At 33.6% G+C, this 19,870-nt stretch overlaps 1 protein-coding gene across 2 annotated transcripts in view; it reads right to left on the bottom strand.

Annotated features, from left to right (window-relative positions):
* The window catches only part of LOC127065422 (uncharacterized), an 84,910-nt gene that overhangs the window by 7,395 nt on the left and 57,645 nt on the right, over window positions 1-19,870 (bottom strand). For both annotated transcript variants that reach the window (XM_050997738.1, XM_050997739.1), the window contains 5 exons: window positions 8,350-8,661; window positions 6,101-6,237; window positions 3,916-4,116; window positions 2,643-2,986; window positions 259-478 (listed from right to left, as the gene is read on the bottom strand). In XM_050997738.1, the coding sequence (XP_050853695.1) occupies window positions 259-478; window positions 2,643-2,986; window positions 3,916-4,116; window positions 6,101-6,237; window positions 8,350-8,650 (1,203 nt within the window). In that variant the 5' untranslated portion in view covers window positions 8,651-8,661. The remainder of the gene's footprint in view (window positions 1-258; window positions 479-2,642; window positions 2,987-3,915; window positions 4,117-6,100; window positions 6,238-8,349; window positions 8,662-19,870) is intronic.

The following is a 19,870-nucleotide window of genomic DNA, read 5'->3' as shown; positions in this document are numbered from 1 at the left end:
GTTTATATTTTATAGAAATTTTTTTTCAATGCTATTGATCAAATTAAACACGTTCGTGGATATAGCGAAAAATTCCATTTAGTTTGAGTTTTGATCCTATCGGTCGGATTTGCTCGATTTCGATGAATCGCTAAGTCTCGTTGAAATGTGAAAAAAGGAAAAAGAAGGAAAAAAAAAAGAGAAAAAGAAAGGAAGAAAGAAAGAAAGAAAGAAAGAAAGATAGAAACGACGAATCGAAAAATTCTCGAATAATCTCACCTGAACTTCAAGCTCGAATCCTGGAAGGAACGACAAAGGAACAGGGTGAAACGGATTATCGTATGGCGAGGTGTGAAATTCCAAAAGCATTGTGTTGTGACTACTGACAATATCCGGTACTGCGTCTCCGCCACACAATCTCACGAGGACCCTGTCGGAGGTGGAGCCACCATCGTACACTGTTAAGTAATCTTGTACTACGTTGCACTGATCCCAAACTCTGCAAAGAGATAAAAGACAAAATAAATGAGAAATAGAAGAAAAAAAAAGAAAAAGAAAAAGAAAAAGAAAAATACTATAACAAAATGTACAAGTTTCTCTCGTTGAAGTGTATCTTTAGTTTGAATCGGAAAAATATTCCACAAAAAAAGATCGGGTACGTGCTATCTTTTTGAAATTGGATTTATTTATTTATTTATTTATTTATTTATTTTATCTTTTTTAATTTTTATTTTTTTATCTCTTTTATATCCCTCTTTGTTTTTATTTTTCTTTTTTTCCCTTTTTTTTTTTGGATTCGAATGACAACGAATATGAGAGAAACGTAGATAATGGTGATGTCCGCCATTGTTCTCGATATATTCTCCGTTTGTTAGTAAATAAAACGCGTTGATAGGATAAACGACGTCGATTTTTCACGATTTTACTCTCGGACCTTTCGGTTCATCACCACCAACATCGCCATCCCTTTTCCCCATATCTACTCACCCTGGACAACCCCGATTACGCATTTATAGGAACGTCGGAAGATTTATTATTGACCACGACGCGGATGATACGCGCGGGAAATTTAATTCGATTTTAAACTCTCCTGTTCGTACATATACAATGCTTACCTATAATACACACACATATATATATATATATACATACATACATATATATATATATATATACGCACGTATATTTCAAGTGGGACGAAAAGTCCCGCCAATTTCGAATTATATTGGTATATTGCATAAATTATGCAAAGCGTTCTATCTGGTAATTGAAATTTTGCGTTTCCATTGACAATATGAGTTTTAATTTTATAAACGACAATCATCGTTTATTATCGTTGATATCTATAATATTGTTGTCATTATAATCTCATCATCATCGCGATGCGTGACATACTACGTTTGTTCGAGATTCTTCTCTCCCCCTTTTGTATTTATTAATCTTTGATCTTTATCGATTTTTTTGTTTGAAGTAATAAAAACTTCTAAAAAGAAAAAAATAAAAAAGAAATAAAAGATCATGCTAACGCATATATCATTTAAATTTACCACGTTTACGTGGTTGGTTAGCATTAGAAAAATCTCATTGCTCGAAAGGTTTAACACAAGACCCACTGACCTATTTCCACGACATCAGCCCTCGAAAAAAAAATTATTTTTTTCTTTTTTTATGATTTATCGTAGTACAAATCTGGTGTTTGTTATGTTAGTATATACATAGTTAGTACTTAACACCAGAACTATCGACCTACTTTTACCAACGACCGGTGATATGACGGATACTTGAGAACGAAAAATAGTTCACTCGTTATTATTTTTAATTTATTTTATTTACGATATATAACAAGTCGACGAAAACAATATCTTTTTTTCCAATTATCACTTTTTTAATCTTTTGCGATTTTATCTCGATCATCGGGCTATAATAACGTTTAGCTAGAAATTAAAAATTATTGTTTTCAATGATTACACATTGTACAATAGAAAACACATTGTTAAATAGAAAAAAAAAAAATACACATACACACGATAAAACTGGTTTAATTTGTTCAAATTCTGAGTAGTAATCGTCGAATAAGAGTTATCAAAGTGGCAACTTCGATCGGTTAAAATTTAACGATCGATAAATTCATTTGATTTAATCGTTATAAGAGACAAATGATAATTGATATTCACTGTTTTAACGAGCTCACTTAGTTTTGAAACAAATGAGCTAAATGAGCCGTTTAATAAGGCAAGTGGTTATATGTCATATGATATATTAAAAAGACGTCTCGTCTCGTACCGGATATTCTTGTTAAAAATCAACAAATTAATTTGCAAAGAATTATCACATTTTACTACTTTTCTTTTTATTATTCCGTTTGTCTATATAGAAAAATAATTTTTAAATAATTCATCCAATCGATAAATGAAATGAAAACGTGTGAATGATTAAGTAAGTAAAAAAAAAAAAAAAGAAAAACATATTTATGTATATGATTTAAATCACATTCATAGTTACCGGGTCAAATTTATAACAGACAGATAAACAAATGGATAAACACACGTGGAGAAAGAAAGAGAGAGACGGATACAGAGATAGATAAAGACAAAAACAAGAAAACAAAAACAGAGAGAGAGACAGAGAGAGAAAGAAACAGAAAGAAAAATAAAGGAACGTACCTGAGTATACGTTGACTTCTATCGTACTTGACGATCTGATCCTTAATGTGTATCTTGTGGCTGTTCCGTTGACTGACAGCAAGGAGTGCTCTGTGCCCAGGAGGTGCACGATTCTGTTCTACGCGATAGTAACAGGTGACGTTCCTGGGATAGACGCCAGGATAGTTCGGTGACTGAAGCCGGCAGGCACGAGTGTCGCATTTGGTTAATACGCGATCACAGTAGGTACCATTTACTAGTTCACCCCGCCAAGTGGCCATACTTGTGTTCCCATACCTTAGATGTGCTTCGCTCCGTCTGAGAAACTTGTACGACAGTTGGAAGTCGAAGTTGTAACCGATCCCCTAAAATTCAAGATTATTACCCTAAATCTCTAGCTATTATTATCCTACGGCTAACTCTATCTGTATTTCTCTCTCTCTCTCTCTCTCTTTCTCTCTCTCTTTCTCTCGACCGATATCTATCGTTTGCTTCCTTATTCGCTCGTTTCACTTTCCTAAGATTATCGAGACGGATTAATTGGAATAATTTGATCAACGATGAGAACGATCCTCGAAGTTACTACCATCGTGATGAGTAATATCCTGTTTCAAGTGGAAACGCGTTTCATCTTCAATTACATTACCGTGTGCATAAACTTCGAATGATTAATAATAACCTTGTTTGTTGAGTTTTTACATGGGTTACTTATGACAACCACGTTACGATCGTAACGTCGATATTGTTTAAACTTATTCGTACAATTAATTCGATCTCAATGGAATGATTTCAAATAAATGTGTGTGTGTGTCTGTGCGCGTGTGAATGAGAGAGAGAGAGAGAGAGAGAGAGAGAGAGAGAGAGAGAGAGAGAGAGAGAGAGTATATAAATATTTAATTTTTAATTATGAAATATATTAATTATATTGTACATATTAATATTATATATATTATATATTAATTATAAATATATATATTTTTATATACATATACATTTTTTATATAATGACACACATATATATATATATATATATATATATATATATATATATTTAATATGTTTTTTAGAATGAGATTACATCTTTTTATAGTTTCAATAAAATTTCGTTTGTTCACGATGTATTCGGTGTTCATTAAACTAACAAATTGCTAAACACGACTTTATTAAATTTTATATGTAGCATAGATATGTATGTATATATGTATATAGATAGATATATAACAAAATAAATTGTCAAGATAGATGAGAATACATCGTGTTGGGTTAAATTTGATCGAAAGAAAGTCTCGTTTACCTCCTCAGGCAAGCGTTGCAAGTAAAGAGTGAGATTGATGGAGGGTGTTTCGCTGTAGTAAACCGTGTAACCCCAAGCACTGCCACACCATTGTCCACCTGTCGCTGGACGACCCTCCTCGCGAATACTCATGAAACCATCCGGGCATCCTTCTGACGTGAAAGATAGAAATCGACCGACCGTAAACGTGTCGAACGTTAACTGTAACAGGAAGTATTATTCGTCATTCTCTATTTCATTTGATCATATATATTTCTCTAAAAATATAATAATAATAATAATAATAATAATAATAATAATAATAATAATAATAATAATAAAAATAATGATAATTGTTATTTGTATTATCATTATGATTATTATAATTATTATTTCCTCTTTGCTCTTAACTTGATAAAAAGTTGCTTACATTGATTAATACAAATCGCAGCACAAAACGAAAAATTTGCTATTGTTTTATTATTATTATTATTATTATTATTATTATTATTATTATTATTATTATTATTATTATTATTATTATTATTATTATTATTATTATTATTAATCTATTATCATAGTTGCGTTTCAAAGTGTTTCTCATTTTTTACCATTTTTTAATTTAGTTTCGAAAAAGAGAAAAAAAAAGAAAAAAGCTGTACTCCCATCACGCAAGATATTTCATCGTTAACATCGAACGTACTTCACTGTATGTTTGTTAATGTGTGTATCTGTGTGTCTGTGTGCTCGTGTGCGTGCGCGTGGGTTCACGTACAGGAGAAAATCCATTTTAATCTCTACGATAAAAAATGGACGTCTATTTCGTAAAGTACTTTACATCCGGGGAAAGCTGAAGGGGAGGGCGAAGGATTAAAAAAAAAAAAAACAGATGATACGCGCGATTTGTTCGAAGAGTACCTAAATTAAGGAGAAAACGAATCAGAGAAACAAAAAAAAAAGGAAGAAAAAGAGAAAAACCAAAAAAAAGTGAAATACAATCGGTAAATTACACGAAGTGAAACAAACAAATCTACGAAGTGCACTGATGATAAAACACTCTTAAACGAGACATTTCCGATTGGCTACGTTTTACCGTTCACCCTGTAGATTAAAATAGGCCACCTTTTGTATGTGTGTGTGTCTATATATATATATATATATATATATATATATATATATAAACACATACATACACATATATATCCGTAGGTATGCATATATATATATATATACGTATACCACACAAAAGTACACTCATATAATATACGTACGCGAATATTCGAGGTGAGCGAATATTTTAGTTGGCACGCGAATCCTTTTAATTTGCCTAGCGGATATAGAAAAGAGAATAAGAGAAAAAGAGAGAAAGATAAAGATAGAGATAGAGATAAAGATAGAGGATAGAGATAGATAGATAGAGAAAAAGACAGAGGGAAAGAGAGAGACAGAAAAAGAGAGAGGAAAAGATAGAAAAAAAGAAATGAAAAGAGATGAGAGATGGAAATCGTGAGAAAACGGAACAATAAATTTTCTGGGTTCTAACGGGAGTGGCCAGGAACCTCGGGCGACGCCCGTGTCTGACCCATGACAGTATCTTTTCACTTGATACCCCATAGTCAGCGTTACTTTAATTTTCTACGAACATGTATATATGCATATATATATATACATATACATATATATTTTTACATACACGTACATATACATGTATATATATATTTTTTTGTAAAAGTAATTTTCGCTTGTTTTTGTAGAATTTACATTCATTTACATTCGTTTAACGTGTGATGTTATAATAATCGTAAAAATGAAATATGTTCGATATTTTTTCAATTAATAAGATGATATTAAATAATATAATATTTTTGGCTAAATTTAAATGTGATATATATATATATATTTTATAGATTTTTTCTGTTGTCGTATATATCGTATACATTCTCTTCCTAAATCATAAAAATAAATTTTTTCTTTTTTTGTAAAATTTATATTCATTTATATTCGTTTAATGCATGATATAGTTTTCTAGTAAAAGTAATATTTCTTCTATATTTTTATTAAAGTCATTGTGTTATATATATATATAAACTGATTTCTTTGACTTCGTCTAAATTTAATTGGTGATTATATATATCTATATATATATTATGTTTAAATATATGCATGTACGTATGTGTATTCTATATATCTTTCCTGTTGTCCAGACCTGAACTAGATCACCAAGATCGGAGCCGGCGGCAGTGAAGTTGAGGTGACACAAGAATGGCAGTCGATCCTTCCTCGGCCGACGGACTTCCATTCTGTACGTCCGACCGACGTCACCGTACAACGTTCGGTTGCATGCTGTAACAATTTTATTTCGTAGACAAGATCATACCGTTATGAACTGTAAAAATCGAAATGCGAAATACGATGTTTGGAATTTAAAAAAGAAAGGAAAAACGAACAGAATAAAAAGTAATGTTGGTAATGAATTTTTTAAAGATTCGAGAAAAGAAAATTGTTTGCAAAAAAATTAGACGCGTGATGTATTTTTCAGATATTTAAAAAACATTGTTTCAAGAATCTAAAGTGTGAGATCAATCATTTTCTGAGATATTTCCAAAGTTTTTGTTGAATTATATTTATATATCTTTCATGTTTCGTGGAAATTAAATTATATAAACATATTAAGGAATCTTATGGAAATGTATATTCTAAAATTCATTGAACCAACGACGAAAGATATTGAAAATTAAATATAAATATTAAATATTATTCCATTAAAATGTCATATATAGGATTCTTGCGTGCATACAAAGAACGATAAAAAAATCATTGTTCGTTAGAAATATTGGAGGATATTGTTAGGTACTATCCTCCATTTGTTTGAAATAATAAAATGAGTAAAGGCAAAAAAAGAACGTGTCACAATGGGACATTATTGCTTTGTCTCTCTGTTTTGAAATATTAAAAACAAATGGTACAGCGTTCGGTCGCATACTAGAGCAATTTTATTTCGTAAACAAGATCATTCCGTAAAGATCTATTAAATTTGGAATACGAGATATTTTTTGAAATTTTTGCGAAAGGTAAAAGGAGCAAAAAAGCAGACATGCGATGAATTTTTCAAATATTAAAAAAAAAGAAAAAAGAAATTAGAAAACACGAAACCGATGTGTGATAAAAATCATTTTCTACGATATTTTGATTCCCAAAGTTTTTATTGAATCATATTTACATTTCTTTCATGTTTCGTGGAAATTAAATTATACAAACGTATTAGAAAACATTATTGGAATATATATTCTAACATTTGCTGAAACTACGAGGAAAGATATTAAAAATTAAATGTAAACATTAAACATCATTCTATTAAAACGTTGCGTGTAAGCAAAGAATTATAAAAAATCATGACTCGTTAGAAATATCGGAGGAAACCGTTAGGCACGATCGTCCCATTTGTTCGAAATAAAAAAAAAAAAATAATAAAAAGAAAATAAATAAAAAATAAAAAAAAAAAGAGAAAAAAAAACAAATACGTACGTGTCAGGATGAGACGTTATTGCTTCGTCTCGATTTGGAAATGTTAAAAACAAACGGCCTGGTCACGTTGAAACTAATAACGACGGCGAATTCCGTTATGACGGGGGAACGATACATACGTAGCTTTCATAAAAATTTCACTCGCGATTCGTCCGTTCGACCGTACCGATAGAATTTTAACTGCATCTATGACCGGTAGAAATCCAATCGGACGAATGATATCACCTAGCCGCTCGAATTTTCGCTGACCGTTGCTGCGACGTAATTAGATCAGTTCTTATCGAGAGGGAGAAAGAGAGAGAGAGAAAGGGAGAAAGGGAGAAAGAGAAAGAGAAAGAGAGAGAGGAAGAGAAAGAAAAAAAAACAATCTAACGATGACTACGAGCTTTGACGTTTATGTAATTGTCGTACTATGCACGTCGACATTTTTATTTTCTTTTTCTCTTTCTCTCTCTCTCTCTCTCTCTCTTTTTTTCGTTACGTTTCATTTACATACACGTATAACCGAATTCACGAGACAACGTTGAAGAACATTATAATAAAGTGGACGTTTCACTGCAATCTGAAAACTATAGAGAAAGAGAGAAAAAAGAATATTTTCCTCTTATAAAAGAAAATTTAGGGAGGACAAAAAATTTGTTTCTTTCTCTCTCTAAAAGGAAAAAAAAGAAGGGAAACGTAGAATGAGATATTACGTTTCTTTGATGAAATGATAGAAATGAAAAAGAGAGAAAAAAAAAGAAAGAAAGAAAGAAAAATGAAAAGAAAAAGAAGGAACATGACGAATCACGTTCCAGTTGTAAAAGAAAATTAAAAGAGAAAAGGAAAGAAAAACAAGATATAAAAAGGATATGAAAAAGAGAAAAAAGAACTTTCGTCGTTTAACAAAACGAGTTTTGAAACCATAAAGATGATTGTTGGGTTACTCACGCGTGCAGTATCGTGGCTCGTCCGACTTGTCACCGCAGTCATTTTCGCCGTCGCAATATTTGTCCTGTGCAACGCATTGGCCAGTACCACAAAGATACTCGGACGGTCTGCAAACGATCGTCTCGGCGATTTCGGTTGGCGAGCCGCTCGTTTCCGGGCTGCTAGAGGATACCTCGGACGACGTCGTTCCAGGATTGCCGGAGTTGTCCGAGGATATGCTCGAGCGATAACTAGCGGAGCCAACCTCGATCGAGGCCGCGATCGCGGCTGCGATCAGCAGCAACCGCCGGCACACCAACATGCCCCCTCACCCTGTTTCAACGATACGAGACAATGTTATTATGACAATGGTACATGTGAGATCGATTTAAGTGAATAGTTTTAAAGAAACTTTAACCCATGGATTAAGTATATGTTGTTGTTATTTATTAAAAGAAAGATTTATGTATGTGACACTAGAAATGCGTTGGATTAAATGAAAACTAAAAATAGAAAAAGGAAATATAAATAAATAAATTTCATATGCGGACGAATATTTTTTCTTTCTTTAGAATTTCGTGTATACAAGTGAATGCAGAATAAGATGGATTTGTGTAAAAAAAAAAAGAAAGAAAGAAAGAAAAGGAAAAAAAAGAGCATTTTCAACCTACGTTATATGCTGTTGCTATTAAAAAAAAAAAAAAAAAGATTAACGTATGTGACACTCGAAAATTAATGAATAAATAAATCTGCTTCGTAGGGAAATAATTTTTCATTAAAAATTTTTCCATAGCTAGTAATATTAACGTTCTTTCTTTAATATTCGGTGTATGTTAATGAATGTTGAATAAATAAAAATATAATAAATTGAAAAAGTAAAAAGATATTTTATAAAAAAAATAATCCTCGGCGAGTCTACTTATATATAGTTTAATAAAAAATTAATAAGATAGTATTAAACTTGTATATGCGTTTGATTGATCATCACTTTTTAGTATTTCTTCTTTTCTTTTTTTTTCTCTCTCTTTATATATACAGGTGTAAGTATAAGTATATACAAAGACATACGGGTGGTGAAATTCTGAGAGAAAATTTCAGTGATATCGTTCGCTCGACAGGGAAAACGTGTAAGTACGTCCTCTTTCATGCTTCTCACCCCGTATGTTATTATTCCGAGGAGGAGAGAAGCTGCAGTTCACCCTCTTACGCTTTGCGTTCAATCATTCATGACGCGGACTTGGCTCTGTGAATCGCTAAAGCGAAGGGAAGAAAAACAAAAAGAAATAGAAACGCTAGAAAAAAAAGAAATGAAAGAAAGAAAGAAAGAAAGAAAGAAAGGAAGGAAGAAAGAACGAATGGGCATATAATAGTGTATGTGTGTGTGTGTGTGTGTTTGTATGATATAATAAAATACATAGCATAATTTCAGCAATGGATTTCTCATACGTAGAGAAAAAGAAGAAGAAAAATAAACAAATAAAAGAAAAAAAAATATATTATATTATATTATATTATATATGTTCTTATCAAGATGAATTCAAAAATAGTTAATATCTAAGTTATATAAAACTTCCAAGTATGATCTCAATGCATCTGGAAAATCATAAATGAGATGCATTGACGCGAATACATTCATTTGAGTAGATTGTCTCACTAACACAGTAGAATATAATGTATAACACATACTCAATACATAAAACTCCAACAACATCTAACAAGCTTCAAAGAAACGATCTGAATACGTAATAAGCCAGGAATTTTGGATCGTGTTTGTAACTCAATGAGACGGGTACGAGTTCAGAGTTGTATTCAAGAAATAGGTGGACATTTCGAATATTTCGTCTAAGGAAATGTTACAACAGGAAACATTATCATAATTCTCAATAAGTTATAATTGTAAGATCATACTTGAAAGTCTTATAATTCTAAAACAAATTAATCATATTTACGAATATATATTGATAGAATCTAATTTCTTTTTCTTTCTTCTTTCTTCTTTCTAAGCATGTGAAATCCATTAGTGATTCTATACATTATAATTTTATACATTATAATAATAGAGTTAATTGAAAGCGAAAGATAATGATTATTAATTCGTAACGAATGCAAGTAGAAAAAGTCCCGTTAAAACTCCTCCGTATTATTTAATTTGGTTATGATACATTTCGATGGAATTATAAAGAAAATTATTTATATAAATATATATGTGTATGTGCGTGTATATATATTTCACGCTTATTTTATATTTATTATACGTGATTGAAGAGAGCCTGACTTTATAATAACGAGGAGAATGTAAATAATACAAATCCGATTTGCCGATAACGACGTTTTTGTTTCGTTTCGTTTCATACGAATAAAACAAAAGTTTTTCTTTCTTTTCGTTTTTCATTATAATATACGCATATATAAATAATAAAGTGCTGGTTGATCGAGATTGTAACGTTGTAACGTTGAATAAGAGAACATCCTTTATATATGTTTACTACCTGGTTCTATATAAATGAAACGTATATTATATATAGAGACGTAAACACACGTAACAGGGTCTGGCTTATGTGTGGAACACTAATATCAGTATATATGTACATACATATATATATATATACATACACAAACACACACATACATGTATATATATATGTAAATATGTATATATATATATGTACTATATATGTATAATAGTGTACATCTCTCTGGACGAACACTGGTAAGAGGAAGCCTGATAAAACGCAACAAGATTTAAGCAAGAAGGTGCTCTAGCGCGGCACGGGCGACGTTAAAGGCCCTGTTTATTAAGTTGGAGGAAGCGAATCTGGGCCAAACCCGCGAGAACGTGTAGCGGAAAGTAGAATATGGTAATTTGGACAGGGGCAACTGCCTCGCTTCGCGAGTAAATACTGGAGAGTCAGTATGAATGTCACTTAAATTACGCGCTCTGGGAAACTCACGTTCTCGTGGGGCCGATCGAGCGTCGGAGTTATGACTCTTCGTCGTTAAGTCGTTAGGATCTAAGCTAAAGATGTTTCTTTAAAGAAAATAAACGTAGAAAAGGAAAGAAAATAGTATGGTAGATAGGAAAGTTTAATAAACACTTAAACAACAAAACGAAATATACGTAAAGTAAGTTATATTCTCTCGGTATATTCTTTTCTTTGCTTACAAAAATATTCTTTCGCGCGTAGGAAGTAAGAAATTCAAAAAAAAAGAAAAGAAAAGAAAGACGAAAGGTTAACGTTCAATTATTTTCTATGTATTATGTGTAATGTAATAGATTATGTATAAATGTAATAGAACATTTTGTTAACTCCCTTATGATAGGCAATACGTTTGATAATGAGTGTAATAAGGAATGATAAACGTCTATATATATATTTAGATATAAATACGTTTTTAAGCTTAACTTATATACGTACTTTAATATAAGTTCAGCTTAACAAATACTTTTTACAAAATTATTATCCGAATACGGAGTGATATCGAGTTTTTTCAGTCGCGATATATATATAATATCTGTCATAAAGTCGAATAAATCGAATGGATAAATATTTAAGAAAATTAAACACGTTTATGTATGCGTGTGCGTGTACGTGATTAATCGATAATCTCTTATCCTTCCCGCAAAATAAAAAAAAAAGGAAAGAGAAAAAGAAAAAAAAAAAAAATCATTTAGTCGGCAAACGAGTGTAACGAAGGATAATTTGAATATGTTGCGACGATTTTCATTGCCGTCGAATGCCCAACGAGAATTCATTTTCATCGCAACGATATACACGCCATTGCAAAATCGTTAATAGTTGAAAATTGCGCGCGATCGCCGAAAAAAAAAAAAATAAACGATGGAAAAGCGACGCCGCATGCACGGATTATAAACTTATATATATATATATATATATATATATATATATATATTCACATATACATATACACACATACACACATATATATAAGTATATATATATACAAGATATAAATATATATAGATATATTTATATTTTATATATTTTATATATATATATATATATACATATAAATATATATGTATATACACATATGTACATTTTTATTTTTTGTTCGTCGTGCATAAAGTTTAATTAATGCGCCGGTTCGTAGCACCAGTATTTTCTACGCGTTATATGTACATATATAAAAATGTTTATAAGCCGCGACCGGATTTTCTGTCATATTCAGATAAAACTTTGCGGCCCATTGTAGGGACGGCTCAGTCGGACGTTGCACGAATTTAAAACTTTGCGGTGGATATTCGTTTTCTATTTCTTTTTCTCATTTTCCCTCTCTCTATCTCTCTCTCTCTCTCTTTCTCCTTTCTCTTTTTTTGTAACTCTAATTCTCACACCATCTGGTATTCGCCAGTCTCTCTCTCTCTCTCTCTCTCTCTCTTTCACTTTCTCTCTCTCTTCTATCTCCCTCACGTTAATAGTGCTTTACCAGAGCTTCTCCCTTTTTAACTCATCGAGCTTTAAATTATCTACGTTGCGGTTTTATGGCGTAAAAAGAGAGATGGAGATAAAAAGAGAAAGAAAGCGCACGCGCGCACAAGTAAGAGAGAAAGAGAGAGAGAGAGAGAGAGAGAGAGAGAGAGAGAGAGAGAGAAAAGAACAAATAAAGAAAGAAAAAAAAAAAAAAGAATGTACGATTTGGAGATATAGAACAGTTTTCATCATACTTTTCCTTCCGCATCTTTTTTCTTCTCATTTTTTCCTTTCTTTCGTTTCTTCTTTCTCTTTCTCTTTCTAAACGATAAAAATTCGTTGCACTTTTCGTCCTTTACAAAAAAAGAAATATATAAGCAAGAAGAAGAGGAGAGAGATAAAAATATAAAACAAACGAAAAAAGAAAAGAAAAGAGAAATTAAAATAAAAGAAAAAAAGATAAGGAACGACTAACGAGAAATAAAAACATCGAAAGGTTTACTTCCACGACATTCAAAATCTTCCTTTCTTCTCTTAGAAACGTAATTCGATGAAAGGTCGTATATGTTGTGTTAGTTAAGCGACCTTTACTTCCCTTTGCTATAAGAAGCAGCTTCTCATTCGTACTCGCACGAGAACGTCGTCGTAGTATACAATAAGCCAATCACGCGTTCGTACTTGGTCTTTTCGAGATCCCGTTCCTGTTTCTTTTTCCCGTTGCTTTTTTCTTTTTTATTCGGCTTTCGTCAAAAATCAAGGCGTTCTCCTAGGAGACCATACGAATCAGTCCCATGGAAAAGGGCCAAAGAAAGGTAAAGGAAAAAAGAAGAGAAAGTAGAAGGGGAAAGGAAGAAGGATGAGGACGAAGAAGGAAGAAGGATGAGGAGGAGGAGGAAGAAGGAAGAAGAAGGGAGAGAGAAAGGGAAGGGGGAGGGGAAGGGATGGGGAGGAATAGAGCAAATTCGCTTTACAGTCGATACAATCGTGAGTCCGTAATCAAACTCATTGTCGTCGCGGTCGAAGCCAGTTACTCGAGCTACACGTACTACTTATATATACGTATACAATTGGGAAACACATATACGATGGACACGTACAAACGTTCTTTTATATACAGGGTGATAGTCGTAAAACAACGTTACAAAGTGATTTCGTTTAAACCATTTAGAAATATCGATACGAAGTTTTTGTTACCTTAAATAATAACAGAATGAAAAACAAAGGGAAACGAAACAAAACAAAACGAAACGAAACGAAACGAAATGAAATGAAACGATACGATACGAAACGAAACGAAACAAAATAAAATAGGAAAGAAAGAAAAATATTAGATTTGCTAAGGTCCTATAATTAATAGAGAGAAAAATATTACGAATGAATTTGTACTCGATTGAGTTCGATTATTATAATGGAAAAAGATTAATATCCAATTTAAATAATATATATATATATATATGTGTGTGTGTATGTATGTATGTATGTATGTATGTATGTATGTATGTATGTATAAAATTAAAAAAACAGTTAAAACAAGATATCTCTGCCAATTATAATTTCTCGTGACGTTGATTGTGAACAAAAATGGAACAAAGAAGGAAGAGTTTGTTCGGGGAACGTTAATTTTGTAACATCGCATTAATTCTACCATCCACTACTCTTACCTGTACGTATAGAAAATATACACGTACAATAAAAAGAAGAAGAGGAATATACGAGGCATCTTGTAACCTACGAAATCGGTTTTGACCGTGACGCGAGAGGAATAGAAGGAAGAGTAGGCGGGCCGTGCGAGGAGCTTTGAAAAAGTGCTCTTTCCGGCGATCCAACACGAAGAAGAGAAGGAGATAGAGATAGAGAAAGGGAGAGAGAAGGAGAATAAGGTCTAGAGAACGAAGAGAAGAGAAGAGGAGAGAAGAGTCAGGTTAAATTGCCCGAATCGGCCTGGAAATTGGGTCGGTGCACAAGAAAATCGACTGCAGATTGAGAGGATGCGAGCTTCGATCGACTGGAGTTTCCATCGATGCGAAATTGGGACGTAATCGGGTCGAAAAGGAGAAAGAAGAAGTAGAAGTAGAAGAAGAAGAAGAAGAAGAAGGTGGAGGAGGAGGAGAAAAAGAAGTAGAAAAAGAAGAAGTAGTAAAAGAAGAAGAAGAAGAAGAAGAAGAAGTAGAAAAAGAAGAAGAGTAAAAGAGTGGTGACTCTGTTAGAACGACGACTAAAAAACGATGAACAGTTGTTAGAGGAGAGAGAGAGAGAGAGAGAAAGAGAAAGAGAAAAAAATTAAGAGAAACGAGACTGATTTACAAAATACAATAAGAGAGAGAGAGAGAGAGAGAGAGAGAGAGAGAGAGAAAATTGTCACGAAAGATTCATGAGTAAGATCGTTAGAGTAACGATACTGTATAGTATTTTCTCGAATAGTCTCGACTGTTATTAGAAAGTTACAGAAAATGAAAAAAAGAAAAAAAGAAAGACAGAAAAAAGGAAATAAAAATAAAAAAGAACGAACGAAGTCAACGTAAGAGTAACAACATATTCCTTGAAAGAAATCGACTTTTACATCGAACCGTTAGATCGAATCCTTAAACTCTTTGCCGATTCCAATAAACGAGGAACGAAAACGACGATTCCATGAACGGCTGATCGAAATGCGTAATTTATAAGAGCTGCCGTTCGAAATTAGGCGAATCCTAGAGGCCGATCGTTATTTGACTGGCAGTCTTAAACGACTTTGCGGCTTTTGGCTCGAATACAGGCTCTCCTTGTCCTCGAAAAAGAGAACCCATCTCCTTACCTTCTATCTATTTCTTTTTCTTTTTCTTTTTCTTTTTCTCTTTCTCTTTTTCTCTTTTTCTCGTTTTCTATTTTTCCTGGGACTCTTCCCACGCGAGAAAGACCGTCTTCAGCGTTGCTCTCTTTCGGTACTCGTTGATATACCGCCTTGGCGGCTGCTCACTTCAACGATTTATCATCACGCTGAGGGAATCGTCCAAATTGTTACGTCCTTATATCTCTCTTTTTCTCGTTTCTTCGTTTGATATATATATATATATATATATATATATATATATATGTATGTATGTATGCTTGAATGTAAATTTGTATACATACAAGCAATAAAATAATAAATATGTATGTATGTATGTATGTACATATATATGAGTTAATACTCGACTAATCACTTTTTTCTTATTGTTTCAGTTGAATTTAAATCTTATTGTTTTAACCTCGAGTTTAAACTTTTTAACTTTAGTTAAAAAAAAAAGAGAGAGAAAGAAAAAGAGAGAGAGAGAGAGAGAGAGAGAGAGAGAGAAAAGAATAAGAAAATAATATTAATTTCTAATATATTTATCGCCACGGCTTCATGAAATCACGTTTTATATCACGGAAAAGATCGTTTGGAGAATAAGTCGTATGAAACAAAAAAGAAAGAAAGGAGGAGAAGAAGAAGAGAGAGAGAAAAAAAAAAGAAAAAAGAAAACGAAGAAAAGTTCATAAATTGGTTAAACGAAACGACGATCGTATTCCCATCGACGTTTTTAAAGTCCCCGCGCGAATAACAAAGGAGGATTCCCAGTTCGTCAGGGAAGATCTTGTCTTGTACGAGGTTGAAAAAGTTTTATCGAAAGATTTTTGGCAAAGCCAGTTTTCTCTCCTATTTGCGTCTACCCTTATTGTGCCCGACTATTTTCTCCACTTTCTACTTTTTCCTGGCATTCTTCCCTTCCCGGTTCCGTCTAACCTTTTCGCGGGACGCACCACTAGCAGGGCGAACGGTCTGGATACTCTGTGTTACTTCGTGCACACTACGAAACTGGCAGGAAGAGAGGAGAAGAGAAGAGAGAAAGATAGATAGAGATAGATAGATAGATAGATAGATAGAGAGAAAGAGAGAGAGAGAGAGAGAGAGAGAGAGAGAGAGAGAGAGAGACAGATAGATAGACGAAAAAGAGAAGACCCTTCTATGGAAGCCTTGGTGGATTCCAGACGCATTGCCACACTGAATGCCGAATATTCTGGCCGGTGAGATTGAATGGACTTCTGCTCGCGGGCTACCGTCAACCAGAAAGAGAGAGAGAGAGAGAAAGAAAAAGAGAAAGAGAAAAGGATAGTACTATTCGGGTCTCCGAGCTGGAAGGGAAAAGGGTCTGTCAATGGGAGACCGAGCAGCGTGACGAGAAACGATTTTCGACGAGGCCACCACACTGTTCGCATCCGCCAATGGCAGATCTCATTCGATTCGTGAGATTCACTAAGACAAAGTGAAACGGTAGCAGGCCGAAATCTAGAGGGACACGATGGATATGTATGACGATGTCGATGCACGGGAAACTACTAGATAGATAGATAGATGGATGGATGGATGGATGGATGGATAGAAAGAAAGAGAGAGAGAGAGAGAGAACGAGCTAGCGAGAGAAATGTTATTTTCAGAATAGAAATTCGAATCGCGCGGGAATCGAAATTTCAACGACGACATGTCGGCGAGTTTTTACCTGTTTCCATCGTTCGACATGGTGTACTTATCGATCGTGTTTCCTTTCATTATTCGATTTCTTTCTTTTTCTTTCTCTCTCTCTCTCTCTTTTTTTCTCTCTTTCTCTTTCTCTTTTTTATCAATTCAACATAGTTAACGGAACTCGAAAATTTCCACCGGAGAAAAATTTATCGTGTGTGTAGAAAAAGAAGAAAAAAGAAAAAAGAAGTTCAAAAAGGTGAAAATTCTCTCGGTAGATCATTTTCTTTTATATATATATATATTTTATATATATATATATATATATATATATATATATATAAAGCAAAAAAATAGAAATAGAAGAGAAAAGAGGATTCATCCCTGTGATTATATCTTTATTATCGATTCATTTCTTTCATTTTTTGTTGCAACAAACTTTGTTCGTAGTAAGAATCAACGAGGATCGAACGGCCATCGTTTCGATTCGATCTGAACGTTGTTTTGAGGAAAACGAATGCGATAGGTAAGAGGAAAGGAAATGGAGAGATGAAGATAGATTGATAGATAGACCAAAAAAGAGAAAGAGAGATAGAGAGATAGAGAGAGAAACGGAGAGAAAGACTAGCAAACAAGAGAGACTAAGTTGGTCAGCGTTAGCTGACATCGTCCGGATCTTATCTACGTCTCTTGTAATTTTCTTTCTATCGGAAAGACATGCTCGTAGTTACACGCATCATACATCACCATCGTGTAAAGGAGGGAAAGACGTTACGTTGGTATGTGAATTCCACAAGCGATTCAACTTCTTGCTCAAGGAGTCAGCTAGAATATACATATACCTACCTACCTACCTACATGATGTTTGATTCTATGTATGTGTACAACAGACCTCACTGAGAGACTTCGATCTATGCTTTTGCAGGCATCTTCGTTGCTTACGTCGTCGTCGTCGTCGTCGTTGTCGTCGTCGTCCACGTTTACGTGCCAGGAACAGAATCCCTTTCTCTCTCTCTCCCTCTCCCTCTCTCTCTCTCTCTCTCTCTCTCTCTTTTCCTCTTTCTCTCTTTCTTTCCTTTTCTTTCTTCTCTTTTTATTACTCTCTACCTCTCCTTTCTTCTTTCCAACGTGTTTTACTCAGCCTCCAGCCCAAGTTTCTGCTGCGTTCTTTTTCTATATTTCTCTCTCTTTCTCTTTCTCTCCCTCTTTCTTTCTCATTCTTTCTCCTTCTCACACATTTTCTTCCCTCCTAGTTCCCTTCGTTCTCTTTTCCTCTTTTCCTCCTCAGCAAGCCATTCCCAACCCAACGCGTCTTTCCTCCTTCAGGGAGTTCCATTCCGTTCGTAGAGATGGAACTTCGTTCGGAGCGTAGCTCGCGAGCGAAGAATAGAGGGCGATTGTTAGACATCCCCCGATTAATCTACGACTTCTTTTCCTTTCCTATCCTCTACTGGCATCGCGCACCACGAGTAAGACGAGCTCTTTCTTTCTTTCTTTCTTTCTTTCTTTCTTTCTTTCTTTTTTTTTCTGTATTTTTTTCTCTTTTTTCTTTATTTTCTTTTTCCCCTTTCTTTGGCAGTGATTACGACCCAACCTCGGTGATACTCACATCGGAGTATTACATAAGTGTATCTCCTGTTGACTCGTGATAATGTAATATGACTTTTAGGATTATCAAATTTAATACGATAATGTAATATTACTTTTAGGATTATCGAATTTATATCATATTATCGTCATATCTATCTAATAATTCGCTAAGACAATGTATAAATGAATATTTATGCAATGTAAACATTTTTGCAAATGTTTATAAATATACGATAACGATGTGTGCGTTTCTGCGTTTATGCGATAATACGTTTCGTAATTTTTCATCAATTTTAATCTTATACTTACTTCCTCGTATCTATCTATCGAATAAAGGAGCGAGTTCGCTTATAGGAAATTTCTTGCCTCGTTACTGATAAGGATCATGTAAGATGATCCCGTAAATAGCTTTTCCTGTCTTCGGGAAGCTGTATCAAAATCGATATAGAAGACGTATAAAACGAGGAAGTACCGTGAAATCTACGAATTTACCAACAAGAACGGTTCATCGTGAGTCGAACCATCGAATGACTTTTGAAATAACTTTTGAACGTTTCGATTCTTTTATTTTTTCTTTCTTCTCTTCCCCCCTCCCTCTCTCCCGTTATCCCGGAACGTAATCAAAGTGTTATAGCAAAGTTCTTTCTCCGCGAAAGATGTCGAGAAATAATAGATCGTTTCAGGTTAGAGAAGTCCGTGTACTCGAAAGAGATACCTAGTAAAGTTCTCCGTTTCTTATCCATCTGACGGTGCATCGGGGGGATGATTGAGTGTCCACCATTACCGTAAGCTACTCTCTTGAAAAGTCCATGCCACGATTTTAATGATTCATTTTAATGTCGACTTCGGTCAACGTGGGTTAACGTCCAACTCTTATTCTTACCAGTTTCTGAGAACATTTTTATCTCTCGGTAAATTTAAAATTCGCTTTAGGAAGGAAAGACCTTGTAAGATTGATGGTTAGGTGCGGTTGACATTGCATGCACTTTTTGAAATCTCTTTGGGTTATTGAAATTAACGAACGAAAAAAAATAAAAGGAAAAAAGAAAAGAAAAGAAAAGAA

Source organism: Vespula vulgaris, chromosome 7, assembly GCF_905475345.1.
Source record: "Vespula vulgaris chromosome 7, iyVesVulg1.1, whole genome shotgun sequence".
NCBI lineage: Eukaryota > Metazoa > Arthropoda > Insecta > Hymenoptera > Vespidae > Vespula > Vespula vulgaris.
The sequence above is the reverse complement of the archived record's forward strand: the minus strand, read 5'-3'. Positions and strand labels throughout refer to the sequence as shown.